Genomic DNA, 24,513 nt, shown 5'->3' on the forward strand with positions numbered 1-24,513 from the left:
CCCCTGCCCAGCCATTTTCCCTGGGGGTGGACAGCTTTCCATAGCAGGAAGCTATGGAAAGCCGTCCTCTCTGTTGCTCTTCTGCTGGTAATACCAACAGATGAGCAGCAGCCAGCAGCGATGATGCGGGAGCGCGCAACAGCGCTCACCGCTTATCGCTGCCCTGTACACAATGGGCGGCTTTCATTCTGAAAGCCGCTTAGACAAGAAAACTGATCTGCTTTCACATGACAGTCGCCAATGTGTACCGGGCTTTACTTTCCAACGACTTCATGAGGAACTTTCCATTGAATAGACTCATGGGTGGACAACCACTGCTTTTGCGCTTGAAACTGATATGCGTTGGATTAAATGCAAATGGCCATGGATGTGCAGGGATTACAATCTTCTAAATCAAATATGTGTTAAGAAAAAATACTACTTTTCTAAGTGGCGTGGTCCTGAACATACTGTATAGTGTCTTGTTACTTGGGATACCTGAGCCAATGCCAAGTGTCATGTCTCTTCCTGTTAATCCTGGCTGGAGGATAAAATGGCAAATGGTAATGAAAATCCTTCATTAATAAACCTAATATCTGAGCCTCCATTATAATATTTTTTTTTGCTGCCGTTGTACATAAAATTAATACCTGTGCCTCTCATAAATTTATCTATAAGTCCCGCTTCCCGACGCCGGGCAGGTGGGCGGCATTCAGTGGCCAAATCAAACATTCAGATTTGGATGCTGATTTCAATAGGTAGTGTCCGATCCATTCCGACAAATGAATGTTGGAATGGATCCGACACTAATTGAATATGTATACTTTTTTCTATAGTATTTGAGGCAAGTTAGCTGCTATATCAGCTACCTCAGTAAAGTACTGTATAACCTCTATTTTCTTGGATATTACGGGGGAAATTCCTAATGATGGGACATTCGTATTTGTATTTACAAATATGAATGTCTACACCATCGATAGGATATGACAGGAATCACCATTCAAAAGAATGGTGGTTCCTGATGTACTAAGCAGCCGTATTGATAATACGGCTGCTAATTGGTGTAAAACAGGCACGAAAATAAGGCAGGAAAATACAACTTGCTTTTCCTGTCGTATTTGCTTTAAGCCTGCACGGATCAGTCAGATCCGTGCAGGCTTTAGTGTGAAAAAATAAATAAATTTTAAAAAAGAAACAGCGTGGGGTCCCCCCCCCACAGCTGTAACCAGCACCAGGCTGAAAGAGCCAGGGCCGGTAATTAAAAATCAGGGAACCCGACAAATAGGGGTTCCCCGATTTTTAACAACCAGGTCCGGGCTGGTTGCCTGGCCAGGCTGACTGGTCGGTAGGGCTGAATGCTTTGGCCGGGGGGACTTGTATAAAAAGTCTCCCCCCGGCTGTGGCATTACCCTGCTGGCTGGTTTGGCCTGGGGCTGGTTCTTAAAATACGGGGGACCCCTAGTCATTTTGTCCCCCGTATTTTGGGAACCAGCCCCGGACCTGGAGCCTAGGGCTGGTTGTTAAAAGTCGGGGAACCCCTATTTGTCGGGTTCCCTGATTTTTAATTACCGGCCCCGACTCTTTCAGCCTGGTGCTGGTTACAGCTGTGGTGGGGGGGACCCCACGCTGTTTTTTTTTTATTATTTATTTATTTATTTTTCAATTTTTTTTTTTTTTTACACACTGCAGCCTGCACGGATCTGACTGATCCGTGCAGACTGCCAGAAAAATTTGTATTAGCGGCCGTATATATGGCCAGCTAATACGAATGAATACGACAATGGAGGGTTACAAAGCAGTCGTATATATGACTGCTTTGTAATTTCCCCTCCGGAACACGACTTTGCATACGACTGAAACAGTCGTATGCAGTCGTAGGGAAAATACTAATACGAAAAACTAGGTTTTTCATATTAGTAAATTTTCCCCTACATTTCTGCATTTCATTGTTTTAATGGAAAATATTTTCTTTTGAAATACAGTATAATGTAACAGGGATGTCACCTCTACATTTGGAGGATATCCTTAATAGTCATGCAAGTTCTGTGCAGTAGAATATTCAGAATGATGACGCTGGTAATAGAAATAGACTGGGTTTTGAAACCATGACTACCTTTCTAAAATCCCCCCTCTCCCACCGCTTGATATCCATTAGCATTGCAGGGGCCAGCACACCACCTCAGCCTATGTACTGAAATAAAAATAAAATATTGTTGAAAGCTTTAACTGGCATTTCGCATCCATAACATTATAATTATAATTTCAAAAGAACCAAGAAACCCATTTTGCTGCTGACAGCTTTGTTTACAAAAAATTTAAGTATAATCCTATTTTTAATGTTGCTTTCTGATATTTGAATTACAGGCTTGTTTCTCCTAAAGGAGTCTATGTAATGGAAGTTCTAGCTACTTCCAAGACCATTGCAGAAGAGTTAAAGAGTTAGCTTTAGAACAATACTTTGGGGCTTACTTTTTCCTGGAATGTCGTATTTTCTCCAGTAAGTTATGTGATCTCATGCAAAGGTTTTTTTTTTTTTTTTATAGAATGACTACACTGTGGCAGAATAGTGAGCTTTTTATCTGCTCGTTGTTTTGAAACTTTGTTCAGAAATGTTCAAGCAATTGATCATAGGAAGTACATTCTGAACACAACATGCTTTATATTAAGTACGCGTGATGATACAGTAGTTGTATCATGCTGTTGCTGGTCAGAGTTTATTTAACAGACTTTAAAAACAAAAAGTTCCGCACATTTCACTTGCATTTCTTTTACATTTATACAAAACAAGTTAAAAGCTGGGTGCTTTTATATACTTATGCTACATCACATAAGTATTCCTTTTAATATACTATTTTTGACAGTAAATAAATGACTATAAACTGTAGCCTTTACCATACCACCCAGTATGGTACCATACCACCCCATAGTCCTGATTTGCAGGGACTGTATTGTGATCGGGACATTTGAAGGGGGAGGGATGTTAAATTGTCCCAGGGTCTGGGTTGCTTACAAACGATTCGCAGCAGCTGCATTAACAGCCTCCATTTGGAACTCCCAAATGTTATGCTATTACTAGCAATAGGGTGGAGGGCTGTGGGTTGTGTAATATGAGATAATAGATGTTCCATTAACATTTCTGAACTTAAATGTTCTGAAACAATAGCACATCTATAATGGGTGCAGTTGTACTGTGCACACAGACCCCTGTGTCCAGGGGTTGCCCATACCACACACCATGTACATACAATTATTATGCTTACCTCTCCACCATCTCTGGAGTCCTGTGTCCGCTGGCTGCCCAGAAGAGCAGCACAAAGCACAGGTAAAATGACATCGTCCTCGGGAACATGGTGCATGTGCCATGTTTCCCAGAGACATGAGTATGCACAGTCTGTTGTGCTGCCAGAGAGGGAGCAGGGGGAACACACAAAGGGGTGTATTCAATGCTGCGGCGAGCGGCCAGCGAGGGGTTAAACAGCGAGGATTGCAGAAAACCAGCGATCCTCGCTGTTTAACCCCCGCGCCGGCCGTTCACTCTATTCAATGTTCTGGGGAAATCCTCGCCATCACAGGACGGCGAGAATTCCCCAAAACAGCGAGACCCGTGGCTAATGCAGGAAACTCGCTGTATTTAGCCGCGAGTCTCGCTGGTTCAGGAGCCGCATACGCCAATTCCCCCTCGCTTAAAAAATGGAGCGAGGGGCAATTGGCGTATGATTGGGCTGCGTTGAATACTGTCAGGGTGAGTGGTGACAGCGAGCAGGAAGCTCTGCTCGCTGTCACCACTCGCCTACAGCATTGAATACCCCTAAGAGCCTGCACACTGGCCCTCTCCTCTTCTAAACTGCCTGTGTTCTGATATCTGTCTCTCCTGATTTTTTTTGTTTGTTTTTCGTTTTGTTTTACCCATTTTTACTCTATACCTGCTGTACTCTGACCACAGCATAACTACCCCCTGTATTTCTCACTAGCATTGTAAGCTATGTGATTATGAATGTGTACAGTATGTGTCACACACTATTTGCCAAGTTTCCCTGATTGTTAGGGAGACTCCTGAAATACCAGCATACCCGAAGAGTCTAGCAATCTCCTGATTGCACCTTACGCCTATTATGTCGCTTTTACATATGTGTCCACTTACATCTTGCCTCCTTGTGCGTTAAACAACACTACTAGTCGTACCATGCTGTGTATGCTCACAACTGTAACTGCATACATTACGCTACATTACAGTGTTTTACTGGAAAGTGCTGTAACAAAGCTGCTTGTGCATCCCATATGCATCAGTATGGGAATAAAATGCCTTTAAATTGAAATAAAAGTCACAAACAAAAACACTCAGCATTACCGAGTCACATCACACTCGTGCTTTGTATAACTCATAGTGCACTGATGAAAGGGGTGCAGGCACATCTGTGCGTTCTTGAAGTCATTTTGGATATATGCATTCAAATACAGTGTGATCAGCAGTGCAATTTCCCTGCATTTGTTAGAAGACATAATGATCCCTATGAATACATGCATTTTTAAATAAGATTTCTTATGGGCAGTATATGAGCCAAACTATGTAACGGCTGTATGCAAGTCATGTTTATGAAACATCAATCAGGCAAAGCAGTACACAATCAATTTAACACTCCACTTGTAGGTCTGAAGCAGCCCATACACGCTGCTATGAGGGCGTGCTTTCCGTGCTGTACTAGCACGGATCACATTGCATTGCATTGCATGTGCATCCGTTGTGCATGCAATGCGATGCAATGTGATGAAACCGAAGTACAAAAAGTATGTGCTTGCTCACACTTTTTGTACTTAGGTTTCATCACATTGCATCACATTGCATGCACAACGGCTGCACATGCAATGCAATGTGATCCGTGCTAGTACAGCACGGAAAGGACGCCCACAAAGCAGCGTGTATGGGCTGCTTTACTTTCATTCTTCCTGAAATGTTTTTCAAAAGTAGGCAAATATAGCCCTCAGGTAGCCCCGCCTCCTTCACACAGCCTCGAAATCTTACAATATTTTATCACCATCCTGGAAGTCACCTACACTTCCAGGGCTGCAGGAGACTGCCCCAAAATCTGGATTTCCAGCAGCTTCAATGAGTGTAGGCAAGTATTTGCCACATCTGAAAGAATCAATACTTGTACATTGTCCATATACCTTAACACCATACTTACTTACTTTACTGCCCCCTCTGGTATTGCTGGAAAAGAGGGTGGTCTGACCAGAGGCATGGCACCACAATCATGTCATTGTGTCTCCGCTATATGGTGCCGAAAAGCAGGCACTGTATAGCGGGGACAGGGTTACGATGATGTGATTCAGCACCAATTGCATCATTTGGTTTCCCTAAGCCACCTACAACAGTGTACAAGTGAGTGTGAGATGGTGTGTGATGGGCCTTCAGGGAAAACAGGATAGTTTCCTAACTTACTGGGGAGGTGCATCACCTAATTTTTGGTAAGTATGCATAACGCAAATTATTCAGTCATTTCTATAAAAAGCAAAGGACAATGTCAGACATTATAGAAAAAATATTAATGAACTTTGGCTAGCACCAAAATTCTCAGCCCACCCAAGCTATAATTTACAGGAAAAGCCTGTTTGCACTGTTACATTTTACTGGAACATCATGTATATACAGCTATATTGTTTGGTACGAATAAATATTTTGCTGCAAGTGGTAACTAAAGGGCATATTCACATCGGGAGCCGGAAGGCCCTCAATGAGTAGAAATCCATCTTGGTGTGAATTGCGATGGTTGATTTCTTAGTTACCATAGCAATTCAGTATTGCTTCGGAGCCAGGGCAGATGCTACAAAAATGTGTTATCTCTGTGATCCCTAACACTGCTATTAACCCCTTCCTGACGCAGCATGTTTTTGCCTTCCTGACAGAGCCCTTTTTTTCAAATCTGACATGTATCACTTAAGTGGGGATAACTTTTTTTTGCTTTTACTTATCCCAGTGATTTTGAGATTGTTTTCTCGTGACACATTGCACTTCAAGTTAGTGGTAAATTTGGGTCGATACAGTCTGTGTTTTTTTGTGAAAAATACCAAAATGTCGTAAAAAAATGTAAAATTTAGCAATTTTCAAAATGTTAAATTTTCTGCTTGTGAGACAAATAATCATACCACTCAAAATAGTTAATAACTAACATAGACCATATGTCTACTTTATGTTTCCATCATTATTTCAGCCTCGTTTTAATTTTTTTGGACACTAGGAGGCTTAAAATATGAATAGCAAATTCTCAAATTTTCAAGAAAATTTCAAACACTGATTTTTTTAGGGACCAGTTCAGTTCTGATGTGACTTTGAGGGACTTGTATGTGAGACACCCCCATAAATGATGCCATTTCAAAAACTGCACCCCTCACAGTATTCAAAACAGCATTTTGGAAGTTTGTTAACCCTTTAGGTGTTTCACAGGAATTAAAACAAAGTGTAGGTGAAATTTCAATATTTCATTTTTTTTGCAGATTTGCAATTTTAATACATTTTTCTAAGGAACACAGTAGATTTTACTAGAGAAATGTGACTAAAAATTGATTCCCCCAATTCTTTTGTTTTCATAAATATCCTATATGTGGCCCTAGTGTGCACGCTGACCAAACCACAGGCTTCATAATAGAAGGAGCACCTACTTGATTTTGGAGCCTCCTTTTTATGAGATTATTTTTTAGGCACCATGTAGGTTTCTAGGCACCATAAGATGCTAAAAGTTAGGAACCCCCCCACAAGTGACCCCATTTTGCAAACTACACCCCTCAGGGAATTCATCTAGGGGTATAGTGTACATTTCAAACCCCCAGGGGCTTCACCAATTGTGATACAACTGGGCAGTGAAAATGAAAAATTAATTTTTTTACACAAAAATGCAGTTCTGGCTCAAAATTTTTCATTTTCACAAGGAATGAAGGAGACAAAGCACCCCAAAATCTGTGCCCCAATTTCTCCCGAGTACGGCAATGCCTCACATGTGACCAAAAAATACCATTTGGGTGCATGGCAGGACTCAGAAGGGAAGGAGTGATTTTTGGATTTTGCAGCTCAGATTCTGGTGGAATGTTGGTGGGTGCTATGTCGCATTAGCAAGACCCCCGAAGCACCAATACAGTGGAACCCCCCCACAAGTGACCCCATTTTGCAAACTACACCCCTCAGGGAATTCATCTAGGGGTATAGTGTACATTTCAAACCCCCAGGGGTTTCACCAATTGTGGTACAACTGGGCAGTGAAAATGAAAAATTAAATTTTTTACACAAAAATGCAGTTCTGGCTCAAAATTTTTCATTTTCACAAGGAATGAAGGAGACAAAGCACCCCAAAATCTGTGCCCCAATTTCTCCCGAGTACGGCAATGCCTCATGTGTGACCAAAAAATGGCAGGACTCAGAAGGGAAGGAGTGATATTTGGATTTTGCAGCACAGATTCTGGTGGAATGTTGGTGGGTGCTATGTCGCATTAGCAAGACCCCCAAAGCACCAATACAGTGGAACCCCCCCACAAGTGACCCCATTTTGCAAACTACACCCCTCAGGGAATTCATCTAGGGGTATAGTGTACATTTCCAACCCCCAGGGGTTTCACCAATTTTGATACAACTGGGCTGTGCAAATGAAAAATTACATTTTTTACACAAAAATGCAGTTCTGGCTCAAAATTTTTCATTTTCACAAGGAATGAAGGAGACAAAGCACCCCAAAATCTGTGCCCCAATTTCTCCCGAGTATGGCAATGCCTCATATGTGACCAAAAAATACCAGTTGGGTGCATGGCAGGACTCAGAAGGGAAGGAGTGATTTTTGGATTTTGCAGCTCAGATTCTGGTGGAATGAATGGTGGGTGCTATGTGGCATTAGCAAGACCCCCGAAGCACGGTGAAATGATGAAACTAATAATCCATAGATGTGTGGTATATTTTAAAACACTCCTTTATACATAGGCCGGGTTTGTCGGGGCAAGTTTCACAGTGGAAAATAGTATCCTTTCTTATTCCCTTTTTATAGCAAACTTTGCACCTTTTTTGTGTCCTGCCCTTTCTTGCAGTGGAGGGGATTTCGTTAGGAAAATGCTGCCCTGGTACAATACGGGGGCCAGTACTAGAAGTACTGGGGCCCTCTGCCTGCTGGTTCCCAAATATTAGGCCCTTTATGACTTCCTCTTGAAAGTGCATAAATGTCCCCCTCTGGCTGGTAGAACGGAATAGCACGTAAGCGTTATACAGTGCCATCTGGATGATATACACGGCCAGCTTCTTGTACCAGATTTTTGTTTTCCGCAGGGGACTGTACGGCTTCAGTACCTGATCTGAAAGATCCACTCCGCCCATGTACTTATTGTAATCTAGGATACAATTAGGTTTTGAGGTGTGGGTACTGGTACCTCGTACAGGGATGGAGGTGGTACTGTCTCCATGAATTGTTGTCAGTATAAGGACATCCCTCTTGTCCTTATATTTGACCAACAACATATTTTCGGTGGATTGTGCCCTGCTTTCACCCCTTCTCAGTACTTGGGCAATGTGCGTTTTTGGGAGGCCTCTTTGGTTCTTGCGCACAGTACCGCAAGCTGCTGTACCTCTTGAACCAAGGGCCTTAAACAGGGGGATGCTAGTGTAAAAGTTATCCACATAGAGGTGATGACCTTTATCCAGGAAGGGGTGCACTAAATCCCAGACAATTTTTCCACTAACACCTACGAGGGAGGGGGGGCATTCTGGCGGTTCAATTCTTGAATCCTTCCCTTCATATACCCTAAACCTGTGGGTGTACCCTGAGGTGCTTTCACACAGTTTATACATTTTTATGCCATACCTTGCCCTCTTACTGGGAAGGTACTGGCGGAATTTAACCCTTCCTTTAAAATGTATAAGGGACTCGTCGATACAAATACATTTTTCAGGGATGTACATCTCTGCAAATTTGGCACTGAAATGATCAATGACCGGCGGATCAATGACCGACGGACCAATCACAGCCTTGGGGGCAGGTGGGGTGAGGTGGGGTGAGGTGTGGTCATCACCGGTGACCCCCTCATGCCCCCTCACACCCGGCGGTGATTGACACCTGTGTTACCGAGCGTCTGATTCGCCGGTAACACAGAAAAACGCTGCGACTGGCTGTTCACATTGAACAGCCAATCACATCGATCGCCAACGGGGGGGAGGCATCGCCACCCCCCCTGGGCATGCAGGGACATGTCTGCTGTCAGGGACAGCAGACATGTTTAAACTGTCACCGTGTCTATAGACGCGGGGACAGTTTAAAGTCATGACGTATATATACGTCATGTGTCGGGAAGTACATCCCGGCCATGACGTATATATACGTCAAATGTCGGGAAGGGGTTAAAGCAACAGTGATACTTGCCAGTGCCCATCCAGCTAACTAAACGTGTGACTTGAGTGGAAGGAGCAGGGACTTAATAATGAACGGGCCTGTTATTTAAAACATGCGTAATTAGCATTTGTGTAACTGGCCCATATCTGATGATGAATAGGGCCACTATAGATTATAGCAGGCTAATTGATCCCCTGGGGCTATCCAATTAGCCCCTTAGCCAGGGAATCTCAGAAATCTCATAAAACTAGTAGGATAACGGTGCCACAACAGGCTGATATACATCAGAGCATGTCTTTAGTCCTATGGAGTTCATGTATAAACGTTATTATATGTACCTATACCAGGTGTATACAATTCCTCCCATTCTATTTATATTTATTATCAGAGTTGGGGCCTCAAATCCTACTCTTTATTCTGGTGTTATGATATATGTATCTGGAATATGTTTGTACAGTACTATATAAGTATGTCCTAAAATTAACACATTGATGTTCCGGTAACAGAGGAGTGTCATGAGTCAACAAAGCTTAGTAAATGCTCTCCTAAAATCTTAATGCAAGGGAATAGACACAGTTCCTGGTGTGTGCTGTGTCACATCAATGTTGACATTGCCATCAGCAGTCACTATTATTAATGCTGGGGTTTTATGGGAAAGCGGGCATAGCACTATCTTAAGTACATAGTAAATCATGCTGGAACACAGCCTTCAGACACATTAATGACTTCATTTCATATCTCTCCTGAAGGTTACATTACCTACATTTCAACTAGTGCTGTTTTACAAGTCCCGTGCATACACAGCCATAGTAAGAGAGAGCTTACATCACTTGTAGTGCATGTCATTCATTAATGTTTTCTGACCTGACCGGTTGGAAAACTTTTAAAATTCCCCACAGTCCCTGAATGTTAAATTGGTAACAAATGCTCGCTACTTTAAATGGGTGCAAATGATTTATAGTATGGCTATGATTCTTCTTCTTTTTCCATTTATTGTAGAATTCTTAGCCCAGGCATTTGGAATGCCACTATCACAAGTTATTGCAAATGACAGGGCACAGAAGCTAAAGCAGGATTCTCAAAAAGATGAGCAGAAAGAGGTGACTGACTTTGTAACATCTATCCTGCCTTTCGGATCAAGACGACAGAATAAAGAAGTCTCTAGTAGCAATTCATCTCTTAGCTCCACTTCAGAAACGCCAAATGAGTCCACATCTCCCAATACACCAGAGGCAGCACCTCGTGTACGGAGGAGGGTGAGTTGATGATTTAGCAAAAGAAAAAAAGGCCTTGATCATGAGAATGTGAAATGTACTATTACATGTTCATTTGCTGTGAAAAAATGCCTTCTGTGGTTGAATAGGAGAAATGAATGCATTGTTTTAAGCAAATTAGACATTTTGACAGTTGTATATTATTATTATTATTATTATTATTATTAATAGTACTTTATTGTGTTATGGGTCAAGTTTACTGGAAATTTTTTTTTTTTTTGAGGGGGCATATGTAGGGCCTTATTCTGATTCCTTGTCAAATGGACAAAACCATGTGCACTGCAGGGGGGGGGGGGAGATGTAACATGTACAGAGAGAATTAGATTTTGGTGACTTATTTTGTTTCTGTGCAGCGAAAATACTGATTGCTTTATTTCTAGACTGTCATATAGATCTCACTTTGAAGAAAAAAATCCACCCAAATCTAATTCTATCTGCACATGTTATATCTGCACCACCTGCAGTGCACATGGTTTTGTCCATTTGAGAAGGAATTTGCCTCTGAGAGTGAACCAGAATAAGGCCCATAGAATTAAGGGATAGCTTCTCGGTCTAAATATATGTATACTAAAATATATAGAAATTAATAGGAATCCCATAACCATTTCCTTTTATACAGCAATTTCTTAAGCTGCTGGTCCTTTAGGAGGATAATTTAGCCCCACCCCTTCTATACGATGTCACGTTTTCTTTGTTTTTATCACCATCCTGCCTGTTTCAGTAGGAAGAAGGCAGGATGTGGGAGCTCTGCCTACTCTTGCAGGGTGTTGGGGAGTGCTAAGGGCACTGATTCTGAGTCAGGCATAATGTTGATGTTTTTCAACTGTGCGTGTAAACCACAGCATATGCGTACCACTGTGTAAAAGATACAGTAGTGATTCAGATTAAGGGCTAGATCTACTAAGCCATGAAAAGTGATAAAGTGGAGAGTGATAAACCACCAACCAATCAGCTCCTGTGTGTTATTTGTCAAACACAGTCTGTGACTGGTGGTTTAGCACTCTCCATTTTATCACTTTTCAAGCTTAGTACATCTGTCTTTTAGTCTCAGATACATATTAAAAAGGTACATACAGACAGATACCTATACTGGGGGCTGGTGAAGGTTTTGATGGCGTGACCCATGGTTGTGTTTAAAGATGCATAAAGGGGGAGTCTCATTCGCTGCACATTTAGATGCACACTTGCAGACCAGGGAAATGGCTTTTTATAGCTCTAGCATGGTGTTGAAGACACTAACTGTCTTATTGGAGTGGCAAATGCAGATTTTTTCACATCCTACTTCATGTAAATCACAGATTTGTAGGATCCGGCAGCCACCATCTTCCTATTCAGTATCTGATCATATTATATTATGTTTGTTTGAGTCTAGTAAATGACCCAATATAACTTTAATGGTATACACAATTTCAAACCCCATAAACACATGACGAATAGGGGCACCGTTAATATAGTTAACTATATCAGCGATGCCACTGGTCATACAATATGAAGTGTACACGCTGAATAATATCAATAACGATATTGTTCATTGACGTCACTGGGACCCGCTAAACGTATGGGTCATAGGCTATATATCCAAAGTCAAACTACATGTTCAGCAGGTTGGGGCCTAACAATGTGTTGAAGCGCACATTTTAACGATATTGAGTGTACATACTAGACATTTTTTAAAAAGATATAGCTCAGAAGGGCCCATCTGAGCAATATATTTGAATTTCTCATGTAGTGCGTATGGCGCCTTAGTCTTGTAAACTTGAGGCTGACAATTCATTTATTTTCTCCCATTTACAGTATCAATGATAATTATCATCAATGTAAAGCACAAAATAAACATGCAAACATATATATATTTGTGTCGATCAATTGAAATGTATGTACTGCAGAGATATACAGTAGATTACAGAGCTGCAACGTTACAACCGGAATTAATCAAAATGGTTTTATTTGGGAATACTTAGCACCTATTGCAAAAGCAGCATAATGTCAAGTATAAAAAAAAAATTCCAAATAAAATGGGAAATAATTACACTAGAATCAGCTTCAGTTGCAATAACAGTCAATTTGGGAGTGTGTAAAAGAAAGTGCTAATGTTAAAGAGGCGCTAATAGAGAGGTAAACATTAATAAACATTTAGTACCTGGTGTGGGTGAAAGGGTTGACAGTGTCTTGGTCAACAGTGACTAGGTCAACATGCACATGACATGAAAAAGTCAACATGATTTTCACACTTTTTTTTCTTTTTGTGTGTCAATGTCGACACCCGAGCACATGGACCCCCAATTGGTGTAGCATGTACTCTTCATTGGTTCACCATGATCTGGTCCACTTTACCCTTCCCAACTGGAGTCCTCGTGGATGTGAAAGTATTTTTGTTGACCTATTCATGTGTCGACTGTTGCCATGTGTTGACCTTTTGTCATTGTCAACATAGTGCATGTCAACCAATTGACTGTCCACCTATTATCCAGATCCTTCTGAAACTCTATGCACATAGTTTACAAAGGTACATCATTCAGTTTGGCTTTGTACAAATGTTAGCTCTATAAGCAGCCATTCTCTGTCATGCTTGTATTATAAAGCTCATCGAATCATTTGGTCAAATTTTTTTTTTTGCCAGATTATTTAGATTCCTCTAAATTTTACATTTTGTCTGCCTAACATATTGAAACAATAAAATAATAAAACTTGCTGACATAGAGCAGTTGTCCACTTTTAATTGCCACCACACTTCATTGAAACCAGAGTATATGCTCATATGTTTAGTTTATGGATAAGCATTTTTAATTGCAAACTTCACATATTGGGTTCTCTTTTCAAATTCATAATAAACCGTGAACTCCGTTGCATGCAAGGATATATTCCAATTTTTACAGTATATGGTTGAGTTCCATTAACCCCTTCCTGACAGAGCCTGTTTTTGCCTTCCTGACCGAGCCCTTTTTTTCAATTCTGACATGTCTCACTTAAGTGGGGATAACTTTTTTTTGCTTTTACTTATCCCAGTGATTTTGAGATTGTTTTTTCGTGACACATTGTACTTCAAGTTAGTGGTAAATTTTCGTCGATACAGTCTGTGTTTTTTTGTGAAAAATACCAAAATATCGTGAAAAAATGGAAAATTTTGCGATTTGCAAAATGTTAAATTTTCTGCTTGTGAGACAAATAATCTTACCACTCAAAATAGTGAATAACTAACATAGACCATATGTCTACTTTATGTTTCCATCATTATTTCAACCTCATTTTCATTTTTTTGGACACTAGGAGGCTTAAAATATGAATAGCAAATTCTCAAATTTTCAAGAAAATTTCAAACACTGATTTTTTTAGGGACCAGGTCAGTTATGATGTGACTTTGAGGGACTTGTATGTGAGACACCCCCATAAATGATGCCATTTCAAAAACTGCACCCCTCACAGTATTCAAAACAGCATTTTGGAAGTTTGTTAACCCTTTAGGTGTTTCACAGGAATTAAAACAAAGTGTAGGTGAAATTTCAAAATTTCATTTTTTTTTCGGATTTTCAATTTTAATACATTTTTCTAAGGAACACAGTAGATTTTACTAGAGAAATGTGACTAAAAATTGATTCCCCCAATTCTTTGTTTTTCATAAATATCCTATATGTGGCCCTAGTATGCACGGTGACCAAACCACAGGCTTCATAATAGAAGGAGCACCTACTTGATTTTGGAGCCTCCTTTTTATGAGATTATTTTTTAGGCACCATGTAGGTTTCTAGGCACCATAAAATGCTAAAAGTTAGGTACCCCCCCACAAGTGACCCCATTTTGCAAACTACACCCTTCAGGGAATTCATCAAGGGGTATAGTGTACATTTCAAACCCCCAGGGGTTTCACCAATTGTGGTACAACTGGGCAGTGAAAATGAAAAAAATAAATTTTTCATTTTTACAGCTCAGTTGTATCAAAATTGGTGAAACCCCGGGGGGTTTGAAATGTACACTATACCCCTTGATGAATTCCCTGAAGGGTGTAGTTTGCAAAATGGGGTCACTTGTGGGGGGGTTCCACTGTATGGGTGTTTCGGGGGTCATTCAACCAGAATCTGTGCTGCAAAATCCAAAAATCACTCCTTCCCTTCTGAGTCCTGCCATGCACCCAACTGGTATTTTTTGGTCACATGTGAGGCATTGCCGTACTCGGGAGAAATTGGGGCACAGATTTTGGGGTGCTTTTTCTCCTTCATACCTTGTGAAAATTAAAAATTTTGAGCCAGAACTGCATTTTTCTGTAAAAAAATGTAATTTTTTACAGAAAAATGCAGTTCTGGCTCAAAATTTTTAATTTTCACAAGGAATGAAGGAGACAAAGCACCCCAAAATCTGTGCCCCAATTTCTCCCGAGTACGGCAATGCCTCACATGTGACCAAAAAATACCAGTTGGGTGCATGGCAGGACTCAGAAGGGAAGGAGTGATTTTTGGTGGTGGAATGAATGGTGGGTGCTATGTCGCATTAGCAAGACCCCTGAAGCACCAATACAGTGGAACCCCCCCACAAGTGACCCCATTTTGGTCACCAGCTTTGGGATGGGGGCTGGCGCTGCGGCTGGCGGGGGGGTGGGAGCGGTGCTGGCGCTGCGGCAGCCGGGTGGGTGGGAGGGAGGGGGGCTGCCGGGTGGGAGGGGGGGGGGGCTGGCGATCGGTGGTGATCGGTGCTGTACAGCACCGATCACTGTGTTACCGAGCGGCTTAGCCGCCGGTAACACAGAAAACGCTGCAATTGGCTGTTTACATTTGAACAGCCAATCGCAGCGATCGCCGCGAGGGGGGATGTCTGCTGTCAGGGACAGCAGACATCTCCAAACTGTCACCGCGTCTATAGACGCGGTGACAGTAAAACCATGACGTATATATACGTCTTCGGTCGGGAAGTACCTCCCGACCATGACGTATATATACGTCATATGTCGGGAATATCTATGTATATATGTGTGTGTGTGTGTGTGTATGTATATGTATATATGTGTATATATGTGTGTGTATATATATATATATATATGTATATATATATATATATCTAGAGAAAATATAGAACAGAGGGGCGCTCCATGGTGCATGTAAACGATATATTTATTATGGAGGAACAAACACTCCTTAAAAAGGATAAAAGCAATTGCTCGTACCAATAAAAGAACAGTGTGGGCTGGTTACCACATGATAAAACAAACAATACCACGGCAAATCTGCTCCAACCGCATCTCCACTGGCATCAGGTCGACAGGGACTCGCAGACGCTGGGTTGCGCCGACAGGACTCGGAAACCGGAGGCCGGGGACACAGGCAGAAGACAGCGCCGGGACACAGTCAGCACGGGTATCACTGACCAAGCCCTAACATGTTTCGTCAGAGACTTCGTCAGAGGGCGTGGTTCAGTGACTACCCGAGGATAATTTATCCCAACTATCCACCAATCAGAATCTCTGAAATGCCGGTGATGTCATGTACTAATGACAGGTGGGGTGAAAACCTTACAGGTGATTTGAGTTTCACCACAGACACACTTTGTGCAAAAGAATATTAAAGCCGCAGATCTAATGAGGATTTATAGGTGCCTTGAATAGTTAGATATATTATTATCAAGGTGGAACACCATATATATATATATATATATATATACACATATATATATATACATATATACATACATATATACATATATATATATACATATATACATACATACACATACATATATATACCAAAAATGTTTATGGCATCTCAAAGTTTCCAATGTTGGGAACAATAAAAAGAAATTTATGAATATAAAATTTCATTAAATACACAATATATCAATTTTACATGTGCAAATATGCAAATAATTTTACAATCATGAAAAACAATATATTTTCTTTATACAAATATATCATTAAAAATTTCATAAAAATGTCATGAAAAATCACATAAAAATATATAAAAATACATATAGAAAAAAATACATATAGAAAAAAACCCATGCATTACAAAACAGTAGAATATCGATGAAGCAGGATTTTTTTAGAAAATTGCTGAAAAACATAAAAAGACATCACTGGTTAATATACGGGGTGATTTCATAACCTTCATTTAATCCCAAAGGAACCAATGTATTTAACTTCAGAATCCAGTGGGTTTCACGGCGCAATAATAATTTTTCTCTATCCCCTCCTCGTTTGGGGGGCAAAACCTGTTCAATTATTCTGAAAACCGCTCCACTGGGGTCACTGTTATGGAAAGTTTTAAAGTGCCTTGGAACACTATGGTTTGTTAGACCATTTTTTATATTTCTCATGTGTTCCAAAGCCCTTATTTTAAAAACTCGTTTCGTTTTTCCAACATAGTGAAGGTCACATTTACAGGACAAAACATAAACTACAAATGTTGAATTGCAGTTTGTAAACTGTTGTGGTTTAATAGCTGATAATTTTGGATTAGTTAAGTCTGCTCCTCTCGCTATATTTTTACAGACTTTACAGCTATTACACTGATAACATCCTTTTAAATCCAAAAAAGTTGTAGTAGTGGGATTCTGACATGTATTACTTAGCTGGCTCTTGGCGATCATATTCTTTAAAGTCCTCGCTTTTTTGTACACTATCTTGGGTCGTGATGGTAATGACTCTCCAAGAATAGGATCCAGCTTAAGAATGTGCCAGTTATTATCCAATATACGCTTAATCTCTTTCTCTTTATCATTAAATTGCGTGACAAAGGAACAATGGTCTTCTATGTGACCAGTTTTATTATTCACACTTTTATATTGTAAGAGATTATTGCGTTCTAATCCACGTGCTCTATCTCTGGCTCTATTAATGGTGTTAATAGGGTACCCCCTTTCACTGAATCTCTCAGTGTATATATCTGCTTGGGTATCATATGTTACAATATTAGAGCAATTTCTGCGAAGTCGAATAAACTGCGAGAAAGGAATATTTTGTTTCCAAGAGTCCAAATGGCAACTCTGGAATTCCAGATAACTATTACAATCGACTTGTTTGAAATATGTGGAAGTCTCAATGGACTTAACATCAGGGTAATTTTCCACACTCAACATTAAATCCAAAAATTCAATCTTAGTTTTGTGAAAATTATAAGTAAATGAAAGATTATAGCTATTTTGATTCAAAACATTGACAAATGATTTAAATGATGATTCATCACCCCTCCACACTATCATAATATCATCGATGTATCTTTTGAATAAAATTACATTGCTCAGCAATTCAGGGGTTAAAACATTATGTTCCCAGTCCCCCATATACAGATTAGCCAGACTTGGGGCACAGATCGTTCCCATCGCCGTGCCCCAAGTCTGGAGGTACCAGCACCCCAAAAACTCGAAATAGTTATATTCGAGAACAAATTTCAGACAATCACATATAAACTTAATTTTCACTGGTGACAACTTGCTTTTAGACAGAAGAACTCTCTCGATTGATTCAATACCCTTTTGGTGTGGGATTTTCGTGTATAATGATGAAACATCGATGGTCCCGAAACTCAGACCATCGTCCCATTCTATGTCTTTAAGGATCTGCAACATATGGGTAGAATCTTTTACATATGTTGGCAATGCAGGGACATATTGTTTAATGTATGCATCCACAAATTCAGATAAACGTGAGGTGAGTGATCCGATACCAGCCACTATCGGACGCCCCGGGGGGCGTGTCCGATTCTTGTGGAGTTTTGGCAGGTAATAGAATGTCGCTAGGTTGGGGGTAACATTGTGAAGATATTTAAATTCATCCAATGAAATACATTTATCAACCAATCCCTTTTTCAGCAATATTTCTAAGTCACCTATAAACGTTTTTGTGGGATCATGGGCTAACTTTTTATAGGATACCTCATCTGATAACAAGTTATTAGCCTCCTGTATATACATTTCTCTATCTAGGATAGCAATACCTCCCCCTTTGTCTGCATTTTTAATAACAATCGATGTATCATTCATCAATTCAGTTAGAGCTTTCCTTTCGCGAAAGGATAGATTAGAGGGATTTTTTCGATTGAGATCTATTTTATCAAGGTCTCTTTTTACCAGCTCCGTAAACATATCTAGGTGTGGGCCCCTAGATTCAACTGGGTAAAAAGTCGACTTCAGTTTAAGACCTGAAGATTCATCTGCTGTTATTGACGATGAAGGTAGAGAAACCTCGCCATCTTTTTTTAAAAAATGGCGTTTCAGTGTTAGTTTTCTAACAAATAGATTTAGGTCTATTTGTAGGTCTACTTTATTAGGCAGAGCCGAGGGAGCAAAAGACAGCCCTTTTAGTAACAACGATTTTTCGGAGGGATTGAGTAATTTTTTAGACAGGTTATAAATGCCATGGGACTCCAAGTCCTCAATCACAGGTTCTTGGATGTCTACTATAATACTCTGATTTTTGACTCCCTTCCTGATTGTTCCTGACCCTCGATTTCCCCTAGTCGTCTTTTTCCCCGGACAGGTGTTCTGGGGGGTGGGGGGTTTTGTATAGGGTTTTTTGGGCGTGCGCCCTGATCTAAAAAATGATCAGTATGTTGATTTTTCTGCTCATTTGAAGAGCGTAAGCGCTCAAATCTGTTATTATGAACAAAACCTCTCGGCTCGTCATAGACTGGTTTCTGCCAGTGTGATTTAGGGTCTCCCATCTGGTAGTTCTTTTTATATCTAGGACGTACTACAGTCCAATTATCTCTATTATCAAACCTCTTATTGTTATATGATGAATGATTTCTAGATTGATAATTATTCCTCTGCTTAAATTGGGGGGTTTTTTTCTGCATATTTTTAGTTCTATTTTTATTTTTATGACCCGGAGTGTGTGTTAAAATTTCACTCTTGGATCCATCTGTAACATCAGATTTTGATTTTACGTCTGACCAGGACCTAATTTTACCCTGTTCATAATCAAGCTTGTCTCGGATAAATTTTTTCTGCTTGGTTTCTATAATTTTAACCTCTATAATTGAGACTTTTTTTTCTATCTCAATTTTAGCGGGCAGTATTTTATCTTTATCCATAATAAGTTCTAACTCAGTTGCTGTAGTCTGTAATAAAACTTCAGTTTCAGTAAGCGTTTTTCTTTTTTCTGATACCAACAATTTCATGAGTTCAAAAGAGCAGTTATCCAATATCTGACACCACTCATTGGAAAATTGTTCACTTAAAGAGCCTATTGTGGGGTTCTTTAATAAGCGTAACCCACGTAACCCTCGCAGAAATTGCTCTAATATTGTAACATATGATACCCAAGCAGATATATACACTGAGAGATTCAGTGAAAGGGGGTACCCTATTAACACCATTAATAGAGCCAGAGATAGAGCACGTGGATTAGAACGCAATAATCTCTTACAATATAAAAGTGTGAATAATAAAACTGGTCACATAGAAGACCATTGTTCCTTTGTCACGCAATTTAATGATAAAGAGAAAGAGATTAAGCGTATATTGGATAATAACTGGCACATTCTTAAGCTGGATCCTATTCTTGGAGAGTCATTACCATCACGACCCAAGATAGTGTACAAAAAAGCGAGGACTTTAAAGAATATGATCGCCAAGAGCCAGCTAAGCAATACATGTCAGAATCCCACTACTACAACTTTTTTGGATTTAAAAGGATGTTATCAGTGTAATAGCTGTAAAGTCTGTAAAAATATAGCGAGAGGAGCAGACTTAACTAATCCAAAATTATCAGCTATTAAACCACAACAGTTTACAAACTGCAATTCAACATTTGTAGTTTATGTTTTGTCCTGTAAATGTGACCTTCACTATGTTGGAAAAACGAAACGAGTTTTTAAAATAAGGGCTTTGGAACACATGAGAAATATAAAAAATGGTCTAACAAACCATAGTGTTCCAAGGCACTTTAAAACTTTCCATAACAGTGACCCCAGTGGAGCGGTTTTCAGAATAATTGAACAGGTTTTGCCCCCCAAACGAGGAGGGGATAGAGAAAAATTATTATTGCGCCGTGAAACCCACTGGATTCTGAAGTTAAATACATTGGTTCCTTTGGGATTAAATGAAGGTTATGAAATCACCCCGTATATTAACCAGTGATGTCTTTTTATGTTTTTCAGCAATTTTCTAAAAAAATCCTGCTTCATCGATATTCTACTGTTTTGTAATGCATGGGTTTTTTTCTATATGTATTTTTTTCTATATGTATTTTTATATATTTTTATGTATTTTTATGTGATTTTTCATGAAATTTTTATGAAATTTTTAATGATATATTTGTATAAAGAAAATATATTGTTTTTCATGATTGTAAAATTATTTGCATATTTGCACATGTAAAATTGATATATTGTGTATTTAATGAAATTTTATATTCATAAATTTCTTTTTATTGTTCCCAACATTGGAAACTTTGAGATGCCATAAACATTTTTGGTATATATATGTATGTGTATGTATGTATATATGTATATATATATATGTATATATGTATGTATATATGTATATATATATATATATATATATGGTGTTCCACCTTGATAATAATATATCTAACTATTCAAGGCACCTATAAATCCTCATTAGATCTGCGGCTTTAATATTCTTTTGCACAAAGTGTGTCTGTGGTGAAACTCAAATCACCTGTAAGGTTTTCACCCCACCTGTCATTAGTACATGACATCACCGGCATTTCAGAGATTCTGATTGGTGGATAGTTGGGATAAATTATCCTCGGGTAGTCACTGAACCACGCCCTCTGACGAAGTCTCTGACGAAACATGTTAGGGCTTGGTCAGTGATACCCGTGCTGACTGTGTCCCGGCGCTGTCTTCTGCCTGTGTCCCCGGCCTCCGGTTTCCGAGTCCTGTCGGCGCAACCCAGCGTCTGCGAGTCCCTGTCGACCTGATGCCAGTGGAGATGCGGTTGGAGCAGATTTGCCGTGGTATTGTTTGTTTTATCATGTGGTAACCAGCCCACACTGTTCTTTTATTGGTACGAGCAATTGCTTTTATCCTTTTTAAGGAGTGTTTGTTCCTCCATAATAAATATATCGTTTACATGCACCATGGAGCGCCCCTCTGTTCTATATTTTCTCTAGATTCATACGTCCTGACCCTGGATGCTTGGTCATTTTCCAATTGAGGGAGCTGCAGTCTATATCATTGGACTTTGGTGAAACTTCTGTGCCTCTTTGTTTAAAGGGCTAACATTGCTGGACTCATTAGAGACTTGAAAATCATCAGCGCCACCTGCACTACGGTTTTTTCTATATTATCTGTGTGTTTGTGGGTCTTATTGTGCAGTGTGTATAGTCGCTTATATTCTGCTTCTACGTATCTGTGCTATAATGTGGAGAAACGGTGATCTAAGTAACAAAAGATCACAAGAATGTAGCAGAATTTTTAATGAAGAAAACAATGTTTTCATGTCTCTTGGAGATCAGCCTAAAAAGGTAGATCTGTTAAATAGTTTGGAGAAATTGCACATAAAAGAGGCCAAATTGTGGTGGGACATAAAAAGCCTAAGCAACTACATTGATTGCAAGAGGATCCCACGTGGGTTACGCTTATTAAAGAACCCCACAATAGGCTCTTTAAGTGAACAATTTTCCAATGAGTGGTGTCAGATATTGGATAACTGCTCTTTTGAACTCATGAAATTGTTGGTATCAGAAAAAAGAAAAACGCTTACTGAAACTGAAGTTTTATTACAGACTACAGCAACTGAGTTAGAACTTATTATGGATAAAGATAAAATACTGCCCGCTAAAATTGAGATAGAAAAAAAAGTCTCAATTATAGAGGTTAAAATTATAGAAACCAAGCAGAAAAAATTTATCCGAGACAAGCTTGATTATGAACAGGGTAAAATTAGGTCCTGGTCAGACGTAAAATCAAAATCTGATGTTACAGATGGATCCAAGAGTGAAATTTTAACACACACTCCGGGTCATAAAAATAAAAATAGAACTAAAAATATGCAGAAAAAAACCCCCCAATTTAAGCAGAGGAATAATTATCAATCTAGAAATCATTCATCATATAACAATAAGAGGTTTGATAATAGAGATAATTGGACTGTAGTACGTCCTAGATATAAAAAGAACTACCAGATGGGAGACCCTAAATCACACTGGCAGAAACCAGTCTATGACGAGCCGAGAGGTTTTGTTCATAATAACAGATTTGAGCGCTTACGCTCTTCAAATGAGCAGAAAAATCAACATACTGATCATTTTTTAGATCAGGGCGCACGCCCAAAAAACCCTATACAAAACCCCCCACCCCCCAGAACACCTGTCCGGGGAAAAAGACGACTAGGGGAAATCGAGGGTCAGGAACAATCAGGAAGGGAGTCAAAAATCAGAGTATTATAGTAGACATCCAAGAACCTGTGATTGAGGACTTGGAGTCCCATGGCATTTATAACCTGTCTAAAAAATTACTCAATCCCTCCGAAAAATCGTTGTTACTAAAAGGGCTGTCTTTTGCTCCCTCGGCTCTGCCTAATAAAGTAGACCTACAAATAGACCTAAATCTATTTGTTAGAAAACTAACACTGAAACGCCATTTTTTAAAAAAAGATGGCGAGGTTTCTCTACCTTCATCGTCAATAACAGCAGATGAATCTTCAGGTCTTAAACTGAAGTCGACTTTTTACCCAGTTGAATCTAGGGGCCCACACCTAGATATGTTTACGGAGCTGGTAAAAAGAGACCTTGATAAAATAGATCTCAATCGAAAAAATCCCTCTAATCTATCCTTTCGCGAAAGGAAAGCTCTAACTGAATTGATGAATGATACATCGATTGTTATTAAAAATGCAGACAAAGGGGGAGGTATTGCTATCCTAGATAGAGAAATGTATATACAGGAGGCTAATAACTTGTTATCAGATGAGGTATCCTATAAAAAGTTAGCCCATGATCCCACAAAAACGTTTATAGGTGACTTAGAAATATTGCTGAAAAAGGGATTGGTTGATAAATGTATTTCATTGGATGAATTTAAATATCTTCACAATGTTACCCCCAACCTAGCGACATTCTATTACCTGCCAAAACTCCACAAGAATCGGACACGCCCCCCGGGGCGTCCGATAGTGGCTGGTATCGGATCACTCACCTCACGTTTATCTGAATTTGTGGATGCATACATTAAACAATATGTCCCTGCATTGCCAACATATGTAAAAGATTCTACCCATATGTTGCAGATCCTTAAAGACATAGAATGGGACGATGGTCTGAGTTTCGGGACCATCGATGTTTCATCATTATACACGAAAATCCCACACCAAAAGGGTATTAAATCAATCGAGAGAGTTCTTCTGTCTAAAAGCAAGTTGTCACCAGTGAAAATTAAGTTTATATGTGATTGTCTGAAATTTGTTCTCGAATATAACTATTTCGAGTTTTTGGGGTGCTGGTACCTCCAGACTTGGGGCACGGCGATGGGAACGATCTGTGCCCCAAGTCTGGCTAATCTGTATATGGGGGACTGGGAACATAATGTTTTAACCCCTGAATTGCTGAGCAATGTAATTTTATTCAAAAGATACATCGATGATATTATGATAGTGTGGAGGGGTGATGAATCATCATTTAAATCATTTGTCAATGTTTTGAATCAAAATAGCTATAATCTTTCATTTACTTATAATTTTCACAAAACTAAGATTGAATTTTTGGATTTAATGTTGAGTGTGGAAAATTACCCTGATGTTAAGTCCATTGAGACTTCCACATATTTCAAACAAGTCGATTGTAATAGTTATCTGGAATTCCAGAGTTGCCATTTGGACTCTTGGAAACAAAATATTCCTTTCTCGCAGTTTATTCGACTTCGCAGAAATTGCTCTAATATTGTAACATATGATACCCAAGCAGATATATACACTGAGAGATTCAGTGAAAGGGGGTACCCTATTAACACCATTAA

General features: G+C 39.6%; 1 protein-coding gene across 3 annotated transcripts in view; it reads left to right on the top strand.

The window, feature by feature from the left end:
* Positions 1-24,513, top strand: part of ARHGAP6 (Rho GTPase activating protein 6) — a 566,036-nt gene that overhangs the window by 492,217 nt on the left and 49,306 nt on the right. For all 3 annotated transcript variants that reach the window (XM_083174326.1, XM_083174328.1, XM_083174329.1), the window contains exon 4: positions 10,335-10,591. In XM_083174326.1, coding sequence (XP_083030452.1) covers positions 10,335-10,591 — 257 coding nt within the window. The remainder of the gene's footprint in view (positions 1-10,334; positions 10,592-24,513) is intronic.

The sequence above is a fragment of the Crinia signifera genome, chromosome 2 (genome assembly GCF_055691185.1).
Source record: "Crinia signifera chromosome 2, ASM5569118v1, whole genome shotgun sequence".
NCBI lineage: Eukaryota > Metazoa > Chordata > Amphibia > Anura > Myobatrachidae > Crinia > Crinia signifera.